The 23,266-nt window shown below is 38.5% G+C and overlaps 1 protein-coding gene across 2 annotated transcripts in view; it reads right to left on the minus strand.

Moving 5' to 3' along the window:
- The window catches only part of FAF1 (Fas associated factor 1), a 487,841-nt gene that overhangs the window by 60,913 nt on the left and 403,662 nt on the right, over nucleotides 1–23,266 (minus strand). For both annotated transcript variants that reach the window (XM_069590953.1, XM_069590963.1), the window contains one exon: nucleotides 1,389–1,469. In XM_069590953.1, coding sequence (XP_069447054.1) covers nucleotides 1,389–1,469 — 81 coding nt within the window. The remainder of the gene's footprint in view (nucleotides 1–1,388; nucleotides 1,470–23,266) is intronic.

Below are 23,266 nucleotides of genomic sequence, written 5' to 3' on the forward strand. Positions count from 1 at the left end.
TCTGATCATGTTTAGGTTCCTATTAAACTTGTTTAGGTGCTCTGGGTAGTGCAGCATTCAAGATCCTTTAGAGCTTTCTCTGGTCATCCTTTCTGGTCCTTTCTGCTACCTCAGTTCAGTTCAGTTCAATCAGTCATGTCCAACTCTTTGTTACCCCACGGACTGCAGCATGCCAGGCTTCCCTGTCCATCACCAAGTCCTGGACCTTGCTCAAACTCATGTCCATCAAATCGGTGATGACATCCAATCATCTCATCCTCTTCCATCCCCATCTCCTCCTCCCTTCAATCTTTCCCAGCATCAGAGTCTTTTCTAACGAGTCAATTCTTTGCATCAGGTGGCCAAATTATTGGAGCTTCAGCATCAGTCTTTCCAAAGAGCACCCAGGACTGATCTCCTTTGAATGGACCGGTTGGATCTCCTTGCAATCCAAGGGACTCTCAAGAGTCTTCAACAACACAGTTCAAAAGCATCAGTTCTTCTGCGCTCAATTTTCTTTATAGTCCAACTCTCACGTCCAGACATGACTACTGGAAAAGCCATAGCTTTGACTAGATGGACCTTTGTTGGCAGAGTAATGTCTCTGTTTTTTAATATGCTGTCTAGGTTTGTCACAGCTTTTCTTCCAAGGAGCACGTGTCTTTTAATTTCATGGCTACAGTCACCAACCTCTCTTGTACCCAAATATCAAACCAGCCACTGTCATGAACCCCGGCTTTCTGCCCTTCCTGCTAGCATATATTACTTCTTCTCTTATCTCTCTTTCTCTATCTGGTTGGAATAAACAGCCTCTTCTATGAAACCCTTCCAAGTACATTTCCACTTCTTGGCTGTCCATAAAAGCTTTCCACTAGAAATTCTGTTCATTGAACTCTTACAGAACTCAGGGCTTCCCTTATGACATTTACGATCCTTGTCCAAGTGTTCCAGCTATCTGTGCTCTTGACTTAATCTACTCTCCACCACAATGACCCTTCTTTTGAGGGTAAGAAACTGTGGCTTATTCATTTTCCTCTTGTGGAAGTGTGTGCTCAAAAGCACTAAATAAGCCAGTGGTTCTCAACCCTGACTGCACATTAAAATCACCTGAAGAGTTTTTAAAACATTGCTAAATTTTACCATAGGCTGATTAAAGAACAAATGAAGTAAATACTAGGCCCATTTGTATCTTCATTTCTCATGATTCTTGAAAAAGCTCTATCTTGTCAAAATGAACCATGCTTTAAGAACCAGAGGCAGAATTATATTCTTTCTGTTAACTGAATCCAGCTTTCTCCAAGGCAAAACCACCTCTCATGGATCAAGATGACTAAAGGACTGGCACTTAAATAATCAAAGACTATTTAGGATTGATGTCTTTATCCCAGAAGTCCCTTGACCAAACCTACCTTTGCTCTGTCAGCCTCAAGTGAAAGGCGATAGGCCTCATCTTGTTCTCTCTTCACATTTTCTCTGGCTTCTCGTTCATCCTTATTAAGAAAGGAAAATATTCAGTGCATTTTACCACATTACTGTTTTTTAAAGAAAAAAAATGATAATCCTCTTGTCTTATCCCTGTATAAATTTATTATAATTAACAAGGCACTTATAAAGTGTACAGCACAAACAAGTAATAAGGTGCACAGCACAGTATACAGTGAAAATAAAAAGTTTGAAGCCGAGTGCCACCACTTACAAATTGTGTGACCTTGGGTAAGTTATTTAAGTTCTCTAGGTCTTAGTTACTTCAACTATAAAAAAGAAACAACATTTGTCTCATAGGGTTGTTGTGAGAATTCAATATATATATATAAACTATTAATATTTAGAAAAGTACTTGGCATTTAGTTCTTCAGTGATTAGTTCCTTTCTCTTTTTCTCCTGATTTTCTAAGATAAACCTGGAGACTGTCAGAACTGGGCCTAAGGGATGGGAGACAGAAAAAGACTAGGAAGTAATCCCCTGGTCAGCACAGAAAGAGGCTGAAATATCACTGCTAAAGCTTGGTTGTGCTGTGCTGTGCTTAGTCACTCAGTTGTGTATGACTCTTTGTGATACCCTGAACTGCAGCCTACCAGGCTCCTCTGTCCATGGAATTCTCCAGGCAAGAATACTGGAGTGGGTTGCCGTGCCCTCCTCCAGGGATCTTCCAGGTGGATTCTTTACCATCTGAGCCATCAGAGAAAGTATTTCCCCACAACATTCACACTCATGAAGTGTATATAATGTAGAAGTTATTTGAGTTGAAGATCTTTTGGAGTATTTTTAATGTCAGAAGTGATTATGCCATCTGCCTACATTTAAACTGTGATGTTATATGAAATTAATTCAACTACCAGAATTTATTTGTTAAATTCTGGAGTATAGCCAGTATATCAATGTGCTGTGCTGTGCTTATTCGCTCAGTCGTGTCCAACTCTTTGCGACCTCATGGACTGCAGTCCACCAGGCTCCCCTGTCCTTGGGGATTCTCCAGGCAAGAATACTGGAGTGGGTTGCCATGCCCTCCTCCAGGGGATATTCCCAACCTAGGTACTGAACCCAGGTCTCCCGCATTGCAGATAGATTTTTCACCGACTGAGCCAGCAGGGACATATTTATCAATACATGTACTTAAATTTAATAAATACCCACATTGGTTGACATTAGAGTACAGTTTCCTTTTATCGTTATTTTGCAGGATAGGTTGAATCATATAAAGTCATCAATATTTGCTGGCTTTTGACCCATAAAAATGGACATTTCATACAGTTTAACTGAATTCTTTCTTTTTGTCTCCTCGATTCAATATATGTTTACTCAGGCTGAGTATATGCTCAGCATTGTCTTAGGTGCACCCTCTGATATCTACTCAAGGTTGGCCTTCTCCCTGAAGTCTCATACTCCTTTTGGTTTCAATGATCCCATTAATTCTACAATCTCTGGTATGAATAGTAACATTTCATTGATTTCTAGTCTTTCAAATAAAAAATTATAAAGAATTAGATAATTAGATAAATAAGTATGCCAGGGAAATTTAATGTTACAATAAAATATCACGAACAATGTTTAACCTGAAAGATCACTTAGATTGCAAAGTAATCAGGGTAATTTACAAGCCATATAATATTACACATGAATAAAACTAGGTTGTAAAAACTTCTACTTGGAGACTTAGTACTTAGCTATTAGTATTTCCATTTTAAAGAAATAGAACCATATTCCTTTAAAGATATCTTTATTGATTCCAACGGGTATTTCCCACTTTGGTCCACATACTACAGTTTTACTATGACCAGGTACAACCAGACTGATAGGACATATTTTATATATTTCTGTTTATATTTACATTTGCCTAATTCATTACTCTGTAAGCACCTCCCTCCCCCAATATACAAGCTTGTACAGGGTGGATACTTAATAGCTCTTTTGGCCATGGCTGATCTATATTTGATGTATAATATCTTATTTTTTCACTGAGAGAGATAATGAGAAGATTAGTAGACCTGTGTGCAAGTTCCAGCCATGCTATTAGCAAGCTGTGTATTCTTGGGTAAACAGTGTCTCCCTTTTCAGTCATTTATTAAGTTGAAGAATCGAATTTTTAAGGATTCTGTGCCTTTCTAAACAAGTCTATCTTTCCAAATTTAGATATCCCTAATATTATCAACAACCTATGGGAGTTCTCTTTTAATATTTCAAATAGGGAAATATTTAAGATGCTTAAAGTTTTAACTGTAACACACTTTTTGACCTCATTTGCAAATTAGTTTAGATTTCTCTTGTAACATCCTGTACTTTCCCTTTAAAAACATTTATCACAATTGTATTGTCAGGTGATTGTTTATTTAATGTGAGAGTTCCCCATGACAACTGTAAGCACCATAAAGGCAGAGACCTTGTCCATATTACATACCTTTATATTACAAGTGTTTTGCACAATGCCCAACTTTTGGGAGGCATTTAACAAGCATCTGCTGAATAAATGAACTGCCTTTCCAGGTATAAAACATTTATTGTCTACTGTAAAAATTAGGGAGGAAAATGATACAGCTCATTCACAAAGCAGCTCCATCTGAGTCAATGAAATTGACTAGCTGGGCAGAAATGACCTGTTACGACACTATGTACACACCACAAAGGGATCTTCTAAAAGCTCTCTGAGCACAAATACAGTCTATAATAGAAGTATTCTAGGTGAACAGCTCTGTTTTAAAACAGACTGTTGCAGATATGAAAGGTCATTAAATACAGGGATCCATGGCATAAAATGCGGCACCTGTTGTGATAAGACTTCCTAAGCCAGCTAACTTTCTTCCTTCCCTCTCCCCTCTTCTCCCTTCTATTTCTCTGCCCTTCTTTCTTTCTTGAAAATATTTATTAAGTATCAATTTTACTTTAGGCATCACACTAGCAGTGTGAAGCAGGAATACAGAATACAGAAGCAGGACACAGTTTAATAGAGGAAGACGTAGATAATTATACACGGACCACCTTCATCATTATTTTAGGCATCTACTGATTTACTGTGACAAATCCAGTGTTCAAGTTTTGCATTATTTTCCTTTTGTTTCTTAAATAACGTCACTCTTACCACCTGGAAAACATCTTGTTCCATTGGCTCTATCCCTCAAAATCCCAACAGCTTTTCATATGTTTTTAGAAATATAAGAGACCAGTAAACAGATAATGAAACTGAAATCACATAAGGGTAAATAATTTACACATGGCCATTAAGTTAGTGGTAGAACTCAGATTTGAATCCAGATCAGCAATATTTTCCTCTCCTCTCCCCTGGTAATTCAATGTTCCTTTCCTTACTCACAATGTCCCTGAGTATCAGACAGGGAGACAGAAGGACCAGCTCAAGCATGTGGCTCAGGGTCAATTTTCCTAAATTCCATCATGGTCATAGACTCTTGCATGTTTGGTAGTTGCTTGTGATTGACTATCATCCATTTTTTTCCCCTGTCTTGTAGATTTTATACTTGCCTCTCCAACTGTCCTACTCACAGTCATTTCCAATCTGGGGATATAGAGAATGTTGCTTAGCCTTTCCCCCCATTATCCTATGTTGCTGTTGTTGTTCAGTTGCTAAGCTGTGTCTGACTCTTTGCGATCCCATGGACTATAGCCTGCTAGGCTCCTCTCTCCTTGGGGTTTTTTCAGGCAAGAATACTGGAGTGGGTTGCCATTTCCTTCTCCAGGGAATCTTCCCGGATCACAGACTGAACCCACATCTTTTGCACTGGCAAGGAGATTCTTTACCACTGAACCACCTGGGAAGCCCATATTACGATCAAACTTTTAGGACAATTCCAGGTACTGTGGTTAACAGTTCATGTATAAATTTGTTTACATAAACTGTGCCTCTTGGAACTTCTGTGTCCTACAAATACTGTCCTTGCAGAGGTTCCCCTTGCTAAATCTCAGGGGATGCATCAGACAAAGTGATTAGAAATACACTGTTGCTTAGGTGGAGGTAGAACAGCTGGATGATCTGGTTTAGGAACAGGTTTCAGGTGCTGCCTGATCTATGGCTTGGGCTACTTAGTATAAAAATACTTCCTGTTATAGGAAAATGAGAAGCTGCATTGCTCAGAACTAAGTAATAACCTCTACAGGAGCCTTTCACCTGTAGCATACTTGTCACTGCTCTCATGCTGCTTTGTGCCACACTCATCTGTATATCTGTCTCACTACTCCCTACTTGAGCTGTAAACTCCCTAAGGGAAAAGATTCTATATATCCCATAGCATCTAGGCTACTATCTTATACATAGCAAGCATTCGATACATAATTGGTAGATGAATGAGTAGAATTATCAGTGCTTACCAGTTTTACATCTGAAGTTCTTGAACTTCTAAGTATTCTTTAGACTAGTGATTTTTTTTACATAAGCATATTTTTTCTGAGTAGTATAATTACTTGCAAAGAAGTGCTAGAATTCAAATTCAAACCCAGTCTTTTCCTTCTGAAAGCCTATGCCTTTTTTCCACTGTGGCTCTCTGGGTTGCTCAGTAGAGTTTTATATCTCTGAAACAGTGACCACTGAATTAGGTGTCTCTACAACTCATCAAAAATAATGTCCATTAGACGGTAAAGTGTCTGCTTACAATGTGGGAGACCTGGGTTCGATCTCTGGGTCGGGAAGATCCCCTGGAGAAGCGAATGGCAATCCACTCCAGTATTCACACCTGGAAAATCCCATAGACCAAGAAGCTTGGTGGTCTACAGTCCATGGGGTCGCAAAGAGTTGGACACGACTGAGCGACTTCACTTCACTTCACTTCAAAAACAGTGAACACATTTTATGAGCTATCAAATGGTTCTTAAATGAGGAAATGAACCAGACATGGAATTCAAGTGCAACTTGTTACTCCTCCTTGTTTAAAGTTAGTAATCATCAGTTAATTCTCAAGAACTAATGTAAAATTTCACATTATCAAACTGAAGAAGCTATAGTGATTAGGCTGGTTTCAAATAATAACCAACTGTATACACAAATACACACATACATATATACATATGGTATTTATCTGTTCTTCTGAATGCCCAGGTTAAAATGTACCTTAATAAGTAGGCCTTTGAAACTAAGGAAATGATCCTGGTCTGTCCCTGAGGAGATATGGACCAAGATAATGTGAAATTCTCTCAATATAAATACTTAGAAATAGTAGATAAAATATAGCAAAAATGTTAAAAAGTATTACTTAGCATGTGAGAAAGAAAGGACAAAGGAGAATTCCTAAGTACCAGAAACAAAGAGGAAATTAAATATCAGCATTGTAAACAGTGAGGTAATACGGAACCTGACAGGTAGATTATCCATCTTGGTAACCTAGAGGCCCAGTTGGAACCGGAAGATTTTATTTTGCACCCAAGCAAGGTAGCAAGTTGGAAAAGTTATCTATGGGATAACTTTTGGTAATCTAACAAAAGTACAATCAGAGGGTGAAAACAGGTGCAGGGAATAGGAAAAGAAAAATTATTTTAAGAAATAATGGCCAAATTTTTTTTGAATTTGATAACTATAAAGACAGATCCAAGAATATAAATGAACATGAGAAAATAAAAATGAAGAAAGCTACACCAAGGCACATCAAAACCAAACTGCATAAAATTAATATTAAAACAAGAATTCTTAAAATCTATCAGAGAAAATACATAATATATAGGGGAAAAAATAAAGATGAGATCAGACTTTTCATCTAAAACAGTGCAAATGAGAAGACACTCAAGAAACATCTTTAAAGCACTGAAAGAAAACAACAAAAAAACTTGTTAACTTAGAATTCTATACCCAGTAAAAATATCTTAAAAACTGAAGGTGAAATGAAGACTTTTTCAAATATATACAGAAGCTGAATTAACTACTATCTTATGTACTACAATAAAACTTAAAGGAAGTCCTTTAAGGAGAAGGAAAATGAGTCCAGTCAGAAATCTGGATCTACCCAAAGGAATGAGGAGAACTGAAAATGGGCATTTCATGCATAACTTAATAGATGTTTTCTCTTTACTGTTTAAATCTCTATAAGGAACAACTGAGTGTATCTCAACAGCATTTGTTACAGAAATAAAAAATCCATTCTAAATTCACATGGAAACTCAGAGACTCTAAATAGTAAAAAAAAAAAAAAAAAAGAAGAAGAAAGAAAGAAAGAAAGAAAAGAAAAAGGAGAACAATTTTAACAACTCACATTTTGAAAACTTACTACAAAGTTAAAGTAACCAAAACCTTCTGGTCTAAACCAATGCAATAGAACAGAGAGCCCAGGAATAAACTCTCATATAGGGATGCCAAGACCATTCAATGGAGACAGGTGAGTTTTTTCAACAAATGGATCGGGGAAGCTGGATTTCCATATGGGAAAGAATGAGATTGAATTATCACTTTACACCACATATAAAAACAGCAACTAAAAATGAATAAAAGATCTAAAATTAAGAAGTCAAAACTATAAAACTCTTAGAAAATAAAGGTAAAAATCTTAATTACTTTGGATTAGACAATGATTCCTTTAGTATGACACAAAGCTCAGGCACTAAAAAGTAAAAATAGATACATCAGTTGAGTTCAGTTTAGTAGCTCGGTTGTATCCGACTCTTAGCAACCCCATGAATCGCAGCATGCCAGGCATCCCTGTCCATCACCAACTCCCGGAGTTGACCCAAACTCATGGCCATCGAGTCAGTGATGCCATCCAGCCATCTCATCCTCTGTCGTCCCCTTCTCCTCCTGCCTCCAATCCCTCCCAGCATCAGTCTTTTCCAATGAGTCAACCCTTTGCATGAGGTGGCCAAAGGATTGGAGTTTCAGCTTCAGCATCAGTCCTTCCAAAGAACACCCAGGGCTGATCTCCTTCAGAATGGACTGGTTGGATCTCCCTCCAGTCCAAGGGACTCTCAAGAGTCTTCTTCAACACCACAGTTCAAAAGTATCAATTCTTCGGCACTCAGCCTTCTTCACAGTCCAACTCTCACATCCATACATGACCAATGGAAAAAACATAGCCTTGATTAGATGGACCTTAGTCGGCAAAGTGATGTCTCTGCTTTTGAATATGTTATCTAGCTTGGTCACAACTTTCCTTCCAAGGAGTAAGCATCTTTTAATTTCATGGCTGCAATCACCATATGCAGTGATTCTGGAGCCCCCAAAAATAAAGTCTGACACCGTTTCCCCATCTATTTCCCATGAAGTGATGGGACCAGATGCCATGATCTTCGTTTTCTGAATGTTGAGCTTTAAGCCAACTTTTTCACTCTCCTCTTTCACTTTCATCAAGAGGCTTTTTAGCTCCTCTTCACTTTCTGCCATAAGGGTAGTGTCATCTGCATATCTGAGGTGATTGATATTTCTCCCGGCAATCTTGATTCCAGCTTGTGCTTCTTCCAGTCCAGCGTTTCTCATGATGTACTCTGCATAGAAGTTAAATAAGCAGGTGACAATATACAGCCTTGACGTACTCCTTTTCCTATTTGGAACCAGTCTGTTGTTCCATGTCCAGTTCTAACTGTTGCTTCCTGATTTGCACATAGGTTTCTCAAGAGGCCAGTCAGGTGGTCTGGTATTCCCATCTCTTTCAGAATTTTCCACAGTTTATTGTGATCCACACAGTCAAAGGCTTTGGCATCGTCAATAAAGGAGAAATAGATGTTTTTCTGGAACTCTCTTGTTTTTTCCATGATCCAGTGTATGTTGGCAATTTGCTCTCTGGTTCCTCTGCCTTTTCTAAAACCAGTTGAACATCTGGAAGTTCACAGTTTACGTATTGCTAAAGCCTGGCTTGGAGAATTTTGAGCATTACTTTACTAGCATGTGAGATGAGTGTAATTGTGTGGTAGTTTGAGCAGTCTTTGGCATTGCCTTTCTTTGGGATTGTAATGAAAACTGACCGTTTCCAGTCCTGAGGCCACTGTTGAGTTTTCCAAATGTGCTGGCATATTGAGTGCAGCACTTTCACAGCATCATCTTTCCGGATTTGAAAGAGCTCAACTGGAATTTCATCACCTCCACTAGCTTTGTTCGTAGTGATGCTTTCTAAGGCCCACTTGACTTCACATTCCAGATATCTGGCTCTAGATGAGTGATGACACCATCGTGATTATCTTGGTCTTGAAGATCTTTTTTGTACAGTTCTTCTGTGTATTCTTGCCACTGCTTCTTAATATCTTCTGCTTCTGTTAGGTCCATACCATTTCTGTCCTTTATAGATATGTCAGATTTCATCAAAATTAAAAACTTTTGTACGTCAAAGGACATTATAAAGAGAGTGAAAGACAATCCACAGGAAGGAAGAAAATATTTGCAAATCATATACTTAGTAAGATTTTAACATACAGAACTCCTATAACTCAACAACAACAAAAAAAGCAAACAATCCAATCAAAAAATATGCAAAGGATTTGAATATACGTTTCTCTAAAGAAGATATATAAATGGTCAATAAATACATATTCATAGTAGCATTATTCACAATAGCCACAAGGTGGAAAGAACCCAAATACTCATCAGTGGACAAATGAATAAACAAAATGTGGTATATATACAATGGAATATTATTCAGCCATAGAAAGGAACAAAGTTCTAATACATACTATAATACAAATAAGCTTTAAAGGACATTATACTAAGAAGCCAGACACAAAAAGATAAATAGGGTGTTATTATTTATTAGACTGACTAGAATCTCCAGTTTGGTGGTGGTGAGTAGAAGTGATAGAAACAGGCATCCATGCCTCTTTCCTAATCTTAACAGGAAAATATTAAGTCTTTCACCAGTAAGCAAAACATTAGCTGACAGGTTTTTTAATAGATGCCCTTTCTCGTGTTCTAATCTATTCCTATTTACTAAACATTTCTATCGGGAATGGATTAACTTTTGTCTAATGCTTCTTCTGCATCCATTGAGATGATTCAATGTTGAACACAATGACTGATTTTCAAATCGAAGGCAAGAAAAAGAAATAAAATACATCAAGAATGCAAAGGAAGAAGAAAAACTCTTACAGATAAAATGATTAGGGATCTGGAAAATACTGTGGATTCTACCAAAAAACTATTAAAACTAATAAGTGATTCTGGTCACAATGCAGGACATAAAATTGACACACAATTAGCAACTATACCTCTATACACTAACCACAAATAATCAGAACTTACAATTTTTAAAATGCCACTTATAATAGCACTTGTTGTTAAGTCACTTCAGTCGTGTCCGACTCTGTGTGACCCCATAGAGGGCAGCCCACCAGGCTCCGCCGTCCCTGGGATTCTCCAGGCAAGAACACTGGAGTGGGTTGCCATTTCCTTCTCCATATAATAGCATCAGTTCAGTTCAGTTCAGTCGCTCAGTTGTGTCCGACTCTTTGCAACCCCATGAATCGCAGTGCAGCACGCCAGGCCTCCCTGTCCATCACCAACTCCCGGAGTTCACTCAGACTCACGTTCATCGAGTCCGTGATGCCATCCGGCCATCTCATCCTCGGTCGTCCCCTTCTCCTCCTGCCCTCAATCCCTCCCAGCATCAGTCTTTTCCAATGAGTCAGCTTTTCACATGAGGTGGCCAAAGTACTGGTGTTTCAGCTTTAGCATCATTCCTTACAAAGAAATCCCAGGGCTGATCTTCAGAATGGACTGGTTGGATCTCCTTGCAGTCCAAGGGACTCTCAAGAGTCTTCTCCAACACCACAGTTCAAAAGCATCAATTCTTCGGCGCTCAGCTTTCTTCACAGTCCAACTCTCACATCCATACATGACCACTGGAAAAACCATAGCCTTGATTAGATGGACCTTAGTCGGCAAAGTAATGTCTCAGCTTTTGAATATACTATCTAGGTTGGTGATAACTTTTCTTCCAAGGAGTAAGCATCTTTTAATTTTATGGCTGCAATCACCATCTGCAGTGATTTTGGAGCCCCCACAAATAAAGTCTGACACTGTTTCCACTGTTTCCCCATCTATTTCCCATGAAGTGATGGGACCAGATGCCATGATCTTCGTTTTCTGAATGTTGAGCTTTAAGCCAACTTTTTCGCTTTCTTCTTTCACTTTCATCAAGAAGCTTTTTAGTTCCTCTTCACTTTCTGCCATAAGTGAGGTTATTGACATTTCTCCCGGCAATCTTGATTCCAGCTTGTGTTTCTTCCAGTCCAGCGTTTCTCATGATGTACTCTGCATAGAAGTTAAATAAGCAGGGTGACAATATACAGCCTTGACATACTCCTTTTCCTATTTGGAACCAGCCTGTTGTTCCATGTCCAGTTCTAACTGTTGCTTCCTGACCTGCATACAGATTTCTCAAGAGGCAGGTTAGGTGGTCTGGTATTCCCATCTCTTTCAGAATTTTCCACAGTTTATTGTGATCCACAGTCAAAGGCTTTGGCATCGTCAATAAAGCAGAAATAGATGTTTTTCTGGAACTCTCTTGCTTTTTCCATGATCCAGCGGATGTTGGCAATTTGCTCTCTGGTTCCTCTGCCTTTTCTAAAACCAGCTTGAACATCAGGGATTTCACGGTTCACGTATTGCTGAAGCCTGGCTTGGAGAATTTTGAGCATTGCTTTACTAGCATGTGAGATGAGCGCAACTGTATGAAATACTTAGGAATACTTTGAAAAAAAGATGTACACTGAAAAACTAAAACAGTCTGAGAGAAATTAAAGATGACCTAAATGGAGACATATAACCTTTTTATGTATTAAAAGAGTTAATGTTTTATATGTCAATTTTCTCTAAATTAGATTCAATGCAACGTTAATAAAAATACCAGCAATATTTTTTTTCAAAGAAATTCACAAACTGATTATAAAACTCATATGGAAATGTACAGGACTCAGAACAGCCAAAACAACAATGAAAAGAGGAACACTAGAGGACTTACACTACTTGATCTCAAGATTCATTATAAAGCTAAAGTAATTGCATGTGGTATTAGTATAAGACGACAAAAGAATAATAAAACAGAATAGAGTCTAGATATATACCTGCACAAGCAAAGGTCATTTAGCAAATAGTGCCAGAAGTACTGAATATCCATATATTCTTTTACCTCCCAGAAAAACAAAAAAAACCCTTCAGTCCCTACTTTATACTAAATATGAAATCTAACTCAGATGGATCACAGACCTAAGCATACTATCTAAAGGCATAATGCTTTTAGAAGAAACATAGGAGAAACAGTGACCTTGGTTAGTCAGTATTTCTTAGATATGATGCAAAAACAGAATAAAAGTAAAAATACTAAACTGAATTTCATCAAAACTAAAATCTTCTGTAGTACTAAAGACAGTTGAAAATGATAATGAAAATTAAGCCACAAGTTGGAAGTAAAATCTTTGAAAATAACATTACATATCAAATAAAGGACTTGTATCTAGAGCTTATAAAAAACTCACTTAATATAAAATAAAGAACACAATTTTAAAAATAGGCAAAAGATTTGCAAACTTTTTTTATTAAAAAAGATATGGGTAGCAAGTAATCACATGAAAAGGGGCTTGAGCTCATTAGTCACTGGGAGAATGCAAATCAAAACTACAATGAGGAACCACCAAAAATGTATTAGAATATCTAGAATTAAAAGAGACTAGTTATACCTAGTGTTGACATACAAACTGTAGCCCCTGGCACTCTTACACAGTGCAGGTAGAAAAGTAAAATGGAAAACACTGGCACTTTCTTAAAAAATGAAGGATATACCTACCATATGATTCAGGTAATTACTATGCATATTTAAATTTAGAAAGCAATGCTTAAGAAGCTTTATGAGAGGGAGAGGGTGGGATGATTTGGGAGAAGGGCATTGAAACATGTATAATATCATATAAGAAATGAATCGCCAGTCTAAGTTCGATGCAGGATATAGGATGCTTGGGACTGGTGCACTGGGATGACCCAGAGGGATGGTATGGGGAGGGAGATGGGAGGGGGGTTCAGGATTGGGAACACGTGTACACCCGTGGTGGATTCATGTTGATGTATGGCAAAATCAATACAATATTATAAAGTAATTAGCCTCCAATTAAAATAAATAAATTTAAATAAACTCCCCCCCCCCAAATAAAAGTAGCATATATTGCTTAAGTGACAAGTGGTTGTCATGTTACTTCTGCCTTCAGAAAAACCATAAATGGAGAAAGTTTATCTATACTGGTGCGGAAGAATGGTTTAACACTAGGACCAGGACCTAATTCTTCAGCAGTCAATAAGTCTGGGAGACAAGACCTATGCTTCTGAACAGAATCCTATAATAGGTTCCCAAATGTTCACATAGATTTCTCCTACTTGTCTACTGAGAACATAAACTCTCGAGAAAGGGAGAGAGACAAACATATTTCCTTTCCAGTATGGCAGCCCTGTTACATGGCAAGTCCAGCTAAATGCTCTGGAGATTTTTTTGGTGCATGTGTGTGCACGCACATGTAAAACAGAGATGATGTAACAGTCTTTGAAAAAATCTAAATACTATAGTCTGTGGCCATTCCTTTCTGAAGGCGGACAGATAAGAAGGAGGAGGAAGGTTACTTTCAATCAAAGGTCAGCAAACTGTGGTCTTTGGGCCAAAGCTGGCCTGTGGCTTGTTTTTGTAAATAAAATTTTTAGTGGAACATAGCCATGCCTATTTGCTCATGAACTGTCTATGGCTACTTCTGTGCTGCAGAGGCACAGTTGAGTAGTTGTGACAAAGAGTATACAGCTCCCAAAGTTGAAAATATTTACTATTTGGCCCTTTGCAGAAAATGTGTGCCAACCCTTTAAAATCATTATAAATGTTGGTTTCAGCCTTTATAACTTTTAGTAAGTTGAGAATAAAGCCCTAATGAAATTTTAAATTCATAAGTCTAGGGAAAGCTTTAGGAAAAGGTCAGATGGAAAGAATAACTAATTTGCTTATCACATACAAAAAATCAGAAGCCATAAACTAGCTCTGACATCAGTATGAAAGGTTTAAAGTCAAAGGTCTTACAGCAGCCTATTACAAGGACTAATAATAAAAGGTCTTGAAGATGGATCACAGATAAAAACAACTGTATTGAATATAAGAATGAAAGAGAATTACATACTTGGATAGGTTTTCAGGTATCTAGGAAAAGTGGAGGAATGACTTCTAACTCTAGACACATTTAGGGGGCAAATCATCTGTCTTAGAGACTTAGGTATAGAATTTTTTGGTATCTTGGTATCTTGGCTTAGTTTCAGGCAATGACTCTGTTCAACATAGGGTATGAGTAATACACTGGGCCAGGTACTGTAGGAAAGAGAAAGATGGTAAACTAAACTAGTAGTTGTTAAACTAGCCCTACTTTTATTTTTTTATATAAATTTATTTTAATTGGAGGTTAATTACTTTACAATATTGTATTGGTTTTGCCATACATCAACATGAATCCACCACAGGTATACACATATTCTCCATCTTGAACCCCCCTCCCTCCTTCCTCCCCGTACCATCCTCTGGGTTGTCCCAGTGCACTAGCCCCAAGCATCCAGTATCATGCATTGAACCTGGACTGGCAATTCATTTCATATATGATATTATACATGTTTCAATGCCATTCTCCCAAATCATCCCACCCTCTCCCTCTCCCACAGAGTCCAAAAGACTGTTCTACACATCTGTGTCTCTTTTGCCGTCTTGCATACAGGGTTATCGTTACCATCTTTCTAAATTCCATATATATGCGTTAGTATACTGTATTGGTGTTTTTCTTTCTGGCTTACTTCACTCTGTATGATCGGCTCTAGTTTCATCCACCTCATTAGAACGGATTCAAATGTATTCTTTTTAATGGCTGAGTAATACTCCATTGTGTATACGTACCACAGCTTTCTTATCCATTCATCTGCTGATGGACATCTAGGTTGCTTCCATGTCCTGGCTATTATAAACAGTTCTGCGATAAACATTGGGGTACATGTGTCTTTCAATTCTGGTTTCCTCCAATATGCCCAGCAGTGGGATTGCTGGGGAAATAGAAGAGCCCTACTTTTAAAAAGTGTTTTAAATTTCATCTAAAAGAAAGGGACAAATGATTTTGGAAAGCTATTTCTATGGAGATTTTGTAGTTATCAAATTTTTATTGTTGAAAGTACAATGTCAAAGACTTACCTTTCTACAATATAAATCATAGTATAATACTCCTTTTTCCTAACCTTCAATGACTTTCCCACACCCTTGGGATAAACTTCCTAGCACAGGAGCCCTCAATTACTTTATCAGCTTCATTACCCACTTTCCCCTTCCGCATACCCTATGGTCTAGCCCTCTCACTGCTCCCTGAAATGCATCTCACTGCATCCTTCTCTGCCTTTGCCTATCCTTTATCCTCAGCCTGGAATATTCTTCCTAACTCCTCCTTTGGCAAAATCAGACTTATCTTTCTGGCCCAAAGTAAGTGTCTAGGCATTCACAGATACCTCAACCTGGGTTGAATGGTTTCATTTCTGTGTTCTATTCGCACTGTATTATTATAATTATATATTTACACATGCCTCTTACTCAGTAGACCAAGCATTTAGAGGACAGGAATACTGTCCTATTAATTTCTGAATTTCCAGCATACGTGAACACTACCATGTTGGCATTTGATACAATAATAGTAAACATCCAGTGAATGTTTAGTATATGCCAGACATTCTTCTAATTATTATTTTATTGAATACTCAGATATATTAAGGGAAGCAAAAAAGAAAAGAGATGACTATACAGATAAAAAGAGAAAGAGACCTAAGGTGTCTGCTCCAGGAACTGTCATGGACCTCAAAAGTGGCAAAAGTCTTTGCAAGCTAAATGCTCTTATTTTACTTTCCTCTTGCTACCACAGGGTTTCCCTGGTGGTTCAGATGGTAAAGAATCCACCTGCAATGTGGGAGACCTGGGTTCGATCCCTGGGTTGGGAAAATTCCCTGGAGAAGGGAACGGCTATCCACTCCAGTATTCTGGTCTGGAGAATTCTATGGACAGAGGAGCCTAGCAGGCTATAGTCCAAGGGGTCATAAAGAGTCAGACACAACTGAGTAACATTCTTTCTTGCTACCATTATCCTAACTGGGGTTCTGAGATTATGGCTAGAAGCACTGAGAGAAATAATAATATAGTCAGGAAGGGAAAATGCAAACAGCTCTCCTGAGGAAAATAACAGCATCCTCTTGTAGGATGCTAGATTATTTTAGGACTATCTTCCTTCTGTAACATAATCTGTAAGGGTGACAAGTTTCTTCTCTTCATGTGATGACTGGGCACAGTGCCTGGCGTGGAATAGGTAGTCTACAAATATATACTGAATTGAGCTGGGAGGACAATTAACTGACTTTTCCTGAGTCACTAAAACAGATAAACCAGTTTCTAGAAATTCTGCAGATTCAGTGATGTCAGAAAAATGTAAAATAATTCAAATATTTAATCATTTTATGCCAAGTTTTCAAAACCCGCCTCTAAAGCTAAATTGATTATTTTCCATAAATACTTGGTTGGTGTGAGATCAAAGGAAGCAGAGATTTTAACAATTGAATTATTCTTAAGGGGCTAATTCATTAGGTACCAAAAAGATGTAAGACTGCCTCAGTTTCTTCTTTGGTATTTGAGAAGTAAAAAGCCTGTGTCTCTCTCTCTTTTTTTAAATCTCCAACTTATGGTTTTGTCAGGAAGCATTTAACAGGAGGCTTCCTGTGTGCTGTTTCAGATCTGTCAGGACTTCTCTGCTCCTTATTAATTCCTGAATACTCAGGAATTAAGAGGAGAGGGAAGCAGGGGGCTGAAGAATCTAGGCATTTCCTTCATTAGTTTTTCTATACACTGGTAAGTACCCTCTTCCTTCTTGTGAACCAAACGGTAAAAGTGATTGTTTACAACTCTCTCTCTCTTTAATATGGATCGCCTATGTTTTGTAAGTCTGGAATTTTAATCTTTATCTTTGCTGAGAAAACTACCTTGTAAGACAGTGTATATGCCCACACCATGTTGATTAAAACACCTTTGCTCCATCAGAGCTCTGGTCTCCATCTCTCTCTCTCTCTCTCTCTCTCTCTCTCTCTCTCTCTCTCTCTCTCTCTTTCAGGCTGATCCCCTGGAGTGCAGAAGCTCTCTGAGTTCACTTTCCTGTCCGGGCTTCCAAGACCCTCTTGAGAGGGCGCTCTGCGCCTGCACCCCATCGAGAGGGCACCTGAGGCCTCCATGAACAGAGCAAGCCCCGTGCCAGGGGCTTTATTGGCTTTCTGCGTAAACCAAGGAATATCAGCCTTTTTCTCCTTTCCTTTCTTATCGTCGACTCCGGATTGGAGTTCAAATATTTAAGATCTTATTTTAGAAAGTTTCTCAGAACCCAGGATACCCTGATAATATCGTTTATAAACCAAGATATTTAAGGAGTATCCCATATTTTAAAGTATCAGAATTAGACATTTCTCCAAATGTCTACAAATGGACAACAAATACATGAAAAGATGCTCAACATCATTGGTCATCAGTTCAGTTCAGTCGCTCAGTCATGTCCAACTTTGTGACCTCATGAATTGCGGCACAACAGTCCTCCCAGTCCGTCACCAACTCCCGGAGTTCACTCAAACTTATGTCCATCAAGTCGGTGATGCCATCCAGCCATCTCATTCTCTGTCATCCCCTTCTCCTCCCGCCCCCAATCCCTCCCAGCAGCAGAGTCTTTTCCAATGAGTCAACTCTTCGCATGAGGTGGCCAAAGTACTGGAGTTTCAGCTTTAGCATCATTCCTTCCAAAGAAATCCCAGGGCTGATCTCCTTCGGAATGAACTGGTTGGATCTCCTTGCAGTCCAAGGGACTCTCAAGAGTCTTCTCCAACACCACGGTTCAAAAGCATCAATTCTTCAGTGCTCAGCTTTCTTCACAGTTCAACTCTCACAACCATACATGACTACTGGAAAAACCATAGCCTTGACTAGATGGACCTTTGTTGGCAAAGTGATGTCTCAGCTTTTGAGTATGCTATCTAGGTTGGTCACAACTTTCCTTCCAAGGAGTAAGCATCTTTTAATTTTATGGCTGCAATCACCATCTGCAGTGATTCTGGAGCCCAAAAGAATAAAGTCTGACACTGTTTCCCCATCTATTTCCCATGAAGTGATGGGACTAGATGCCATGATCTTAGTTTTCTGAATGATGAGCTTTAAGCCAACTTTTTCACTCTACTCTTTTACTTTCATCAAGAGGCTTTTTAGTTCCTCTTCACTTTCTGCCATAAGGGTAGTGTCATCTGCATATCTGAGGTGATTGATATTTCTCCCAGCAATCTTGATTCCAGCTTGTGCTTCTTCCAGTCCAGCATTTCTCATGATATACTCTGCATAGAAGTTAAATAAGCAGGTGACAATATACAGCCTTGACATACTCCTTTTCCTATTTGGAACCAGTCTGTTGTTCCATGTCCAGTTCTAACTGTTGCTTCCTGACCTGCATATAGGTTTCCCAAGAGGCAGGTCAGGTGGTCTGGTATTCCCATCTCTTTCAGAATTTTCCACAGTTTATTGTGATCCACACAGTTAAAGGCTTTGGCATAGTCAATAAAGCAGAAATAGATGTTTTTCTGGAACTCTCTTGCTTTTTCCATGATCCAGCGGATGTTGGCAATTTGCTCTCTGGTTCCTCTGCCTTTTCTAAAACCAGCTTGAACATCTGGAAGTTCACGGTTCACGTATTGCTGAAGCTTGGCTTGGAGAATTTTGAGCATTACTTTACTAGTGTGTGAGATGAATGTGAAGTCAAGTGGGCCTTAGAAAGCATCACTATGAACAAAGCTAGTGGAGGTGATGCAATTCCAGTTGAGCTATTTCAAGTCCTGGAAGATGATGCTGTGAAAGTGCTACACTCAATATGCCAGCAAATTTGGAAAACTCAGCAGTGGCCACAGGACTGGAAAAGGTCAGTTTTCATTCTAATCCCAAAGAAAGGCAATGCCAAAGAATGCTCAAACTACTGCACAATTGCACTCATCTCACACGCTAGTAAAGTAATGCTCAAAATTCTCCAAGCCAGGCTTCAGCATACGTGCATCAGGGGAATGCAAATTAAACCACAAGGAAATACCACCTTATATCCACTACAATGGCTATTATTTTAAAAAAAGAGAGAGACAACAAGTGTTGATGAGGATGTGGAGAATCCTTGCACATTGCAGGTTGGAATGCAAATGGTATAGACACTGAAAACTGTTTGGTGGTTCTTCAAAAAGTTAAACAGAATTACCACGTGACCCAGTGATCTATTTCTAGATATATATCCAAAAGAACTGAAAACAGGGAGTCAAGTAGACCCTTGTACAAGAATGTTCATTCCATCATTACAACAGCCAAAAGACGGAAATAGTCCAAATGTCCATTAACAGATGAACGGGTAAACAAATTGTGATGTATCCATACAGTGGAATATTACTCAGCTATAAAAGGAATGAAGTACTGAGATATAATACAATGTGGAGGAACTTAAGTGAAAGAAGCCAGACACAAAAGTCTCATGTTGTATGATCGCATTTGTGTTAAATATCGAGAACAGGCCAAGTCCAGAGACAGAAAGTAGCATGGTGGCTGCCAGAGGCTGGCAGGGAGCCAAGAGGGCTGGGGCAGGGAGCCAAGACTGCTTAATAGGTTTGGGGTAACTAGAATAGAAATAATGGCTTCCCAGATGGCGTTAGAGGTCAAGAACCCGTCTGCCAATGCAGGAGACATAAGAGATGTGGGTTTGATCCCTGGGTTGGGAAGATTCCTTGGAGAAGGAAATGACAAACCACTCCAGTGTTCTTGCCTAGAGAATCCCATGGACAGAAGAGCCTGGCAGGTTATAGCCCACAGGGTCACAGAGAGTCAGACATGACTAAAGCAACTTAGCACATTTACAGATAGATGTAATAGGTGCACAACACTGTGCATGTATAAACCGCCAGTGAATTGTATGCTTCAAAATGGTTCATTTTCTGTTATCTGAATTTTGCCTAGCCACTGCACCCCCCACATATCAAATTACAGAGCCAAGAACTACACAGTGACAAAGCTCTCTATGTGTAAAATGGAAGAAGATTTTAATTTTTATTCATGTCAAGTATAAATGATGAGGGCATTACTTGAAAAGATGTGTTAAGTTAGCATTCAAAAGAAGTACTGACTGGGTAGCATTGGCTTCTCAGTGTACTGTGGCCAAGGCATTCGTCTTCCAGCCAACTTGGATTCTAGTCCTTGTTTCATCTTGATGGCAGAGCAGTACAGGAAAAAAATACAGCTTCAAACACAGATATTTTAGTTTGGTTTGAATTTTAGGTTGGCCACTTAATTTCTGTGTCCTTGGGCAAATTCCTTGACCTCTTTCAACACTTATCAATTTTCTCTCTAAAACTGGAAAAATATCTCCTTGTTGGATTGCTGGAAGGAGGAAATTAAATGATGAATACCTATCACCTAGCATAGTGGGCATTTGATAAATGTTACCCTAATAATCATCGCTATCATAATCACCTTAATAATATTAGTCCTCTTCCTTGTAATAACTAATGTGTAACCGTAGGCCAAACAGTTGTATTCCTCTGAATTTTTCACAAGGACTTCCTAGGGAGGATCTGGGGCAAATCATCCGTCATTAATAGCATCATTTTTCAGCAAGTAAATTGGCAGTGGTAGAAGAGGATAAACAGGGGAACGTTCATAAATGATTATACAGACATGAGCCTCAGGTCTCTGAAACATCTTCCCACTGTCCCGTAACTGAATGCTGTGCCCTACTCTAGTCACTGTCTGTGTACCAGGGCTCTGGCAAGGATCCCAGGGCCAAAAAGAAATAACATTAGAGGTCTGAAGCGAGATTATACAGCCTATGTAATTTAGAGGCTATATTAAACTGTGTTCAGAAGTCTGACAAAACTGTAATTTTTAAGACTACTTTGATTTTTCTGAAATAATAAATTTCAAAAAGGTTTCTCTCTCTATATATATATTTTTCCTATTTGGTGAAACTACTTTGCTTATTTTACAGGTGCTTGGTCTGCCTTTATATAATCACATTTTAAGCTGCAAAGGAGGGAGGTTTTTAATATGGAGGCCCAGGACAGACCCCTAAGTTTGCTCTACTTCCAAGAGATCCAGGCTATGAGGATTAAATATAATACATGGTGGGATAACGCTCTGAAATGGACTAAGATTTCAGACTGGAAGGAAGGATCAGTTTGTTTACAGAATTAGGAATGTCTTAGAAGGCCTCATCTACTCTGTGGTAAGAATGAATTTCTTGGCACTAGGCCTAATTTATCACTGATTTCCATTCTGTAAAAAGCTCTCATTTCCTTGTTAATCAAAGTGACCATTAACTAAGTATTTGCAAAGGAAAACATAGTAAGTATTAATAAATATCCCCCTGCCTATATCTTTATCTAAGATTTTTAATCCTTTAAAGTCTTATATTTCAAGGTTTACAAACCACTTTCACATGTGATACTTACAATAATTAGGCTGGCCAGGAAGGGACTTTGATGCCCATTTAGAGAAGAGGAAACAGACTACGAAAGTTTAACTGATTTTCCGAGGGACACTTAGCTTATTAAAATATAGGCCACCCATTCTCATTTACAGTTCTTTTTGTCATTTCACTTCTCTTCAACCAACACACTTACCATGTTTCTCCCTCTCTAAATTTTCTTCCTTCCAAACACTGCAAATATCGTTCCTGAATCAGTACAGGAATGGTTATGGTATGATTTTCATGGGACTAAAAACTATTTTCACTTGCTGAATGAATGAAGCAGGAAAAACAGATATAAGTTTAGCTTGCTTCATTACCAGTGGACTCTCCACAGAGAAGAGCAAGATGGTATAGAATGGATATGTACCTCTAGCCTTGTATTATCCTGTAGAGTTGTCATCATTTATTTACTTGTCTATTTCTCTCTTCAGACTCTAAACAAACTGAAGAGACTTTTCCTTATTTATCTCTGAATCCCTGGTTCTAATCTCCAGCAGTACCTATTACTTTGTAGAAACTTAAAAATGGAATAATGAATGAACACTTTGAACCCACAGACATATGCATTATAAGTTTAGACTTGTTAAGCTGAATTGCTTGTAAAATTATCAATGACAGCTCAAAAACAGTGAAATGATTATGGCTAACCTGACACTTGACATTCTTTCAGGTTCCTGAAACAATAAGTTTGGTACCTATTATATCAAGGGCAGAGCCTAAATGTTAGACTAACTGGTTATTCTTAAAAATCCAGTTATCAAGTTTTAAGCAGAGAAATTTCAAGATAGTTGTATCTGGTATTTATATCATAGTCTAATCATAGGACTATGAAAACAGAGATGAATTCACAAATAGAAAGTAACTTCCAAGTTCTAACTAAGACTGTGTTGCTTTGCTAGAATGTAAGTCTCTGGAATTTCCGGCAGAGATGTTTAGAAAAGATTCTTTTTCATCTGGATAGAAGTGGTATGTGGGAGTGAGTTGAAAAGCTGGATTTAAGACTGCTTTGCTAATTTCTTTAGTGGCAGGATTTCAAATGATGACCTGCGTCTCAGAGTCTGCTTTAGAGGAAGTGGGACAACTTGTGAAAGAGAGAGTTCATGTTAAGCTAAAACAATCCAGAGAATCTACCTACCTGCTTGGTAACCTGGGATGAAACCTGCATATTTTCCAAGCATGACGCCTCAGTTCAGACCCTGGTCATCTCTTGCGACTACGGCACTGGCCTCTTAGTGGATCTCCTAACTTCCAGTCCCTTCCTATAAAATTCATTTATCCAGTCATTTCACTTCCACATTTGTAAATCATTTATGCTCATCTATATAAGCTT

Source organism: Ovis canadensis, chromosome 1 (assembly GCF_042477335.2).
Source record: "Ovis canadensis isolate MfBH-ARS-UI-01 breed Bighorn chromosome 1, ARS-UI_OviCan_v2, whole genome shotgun sequence".
In the NCBI taxonomy this organism is placed as follows: domain Eukaryota; kingdom Metazoa; phylum Chordata; class Mammalia; order Artiodactyla; family Bovidae; genus Ovis; species Ovis canadensis.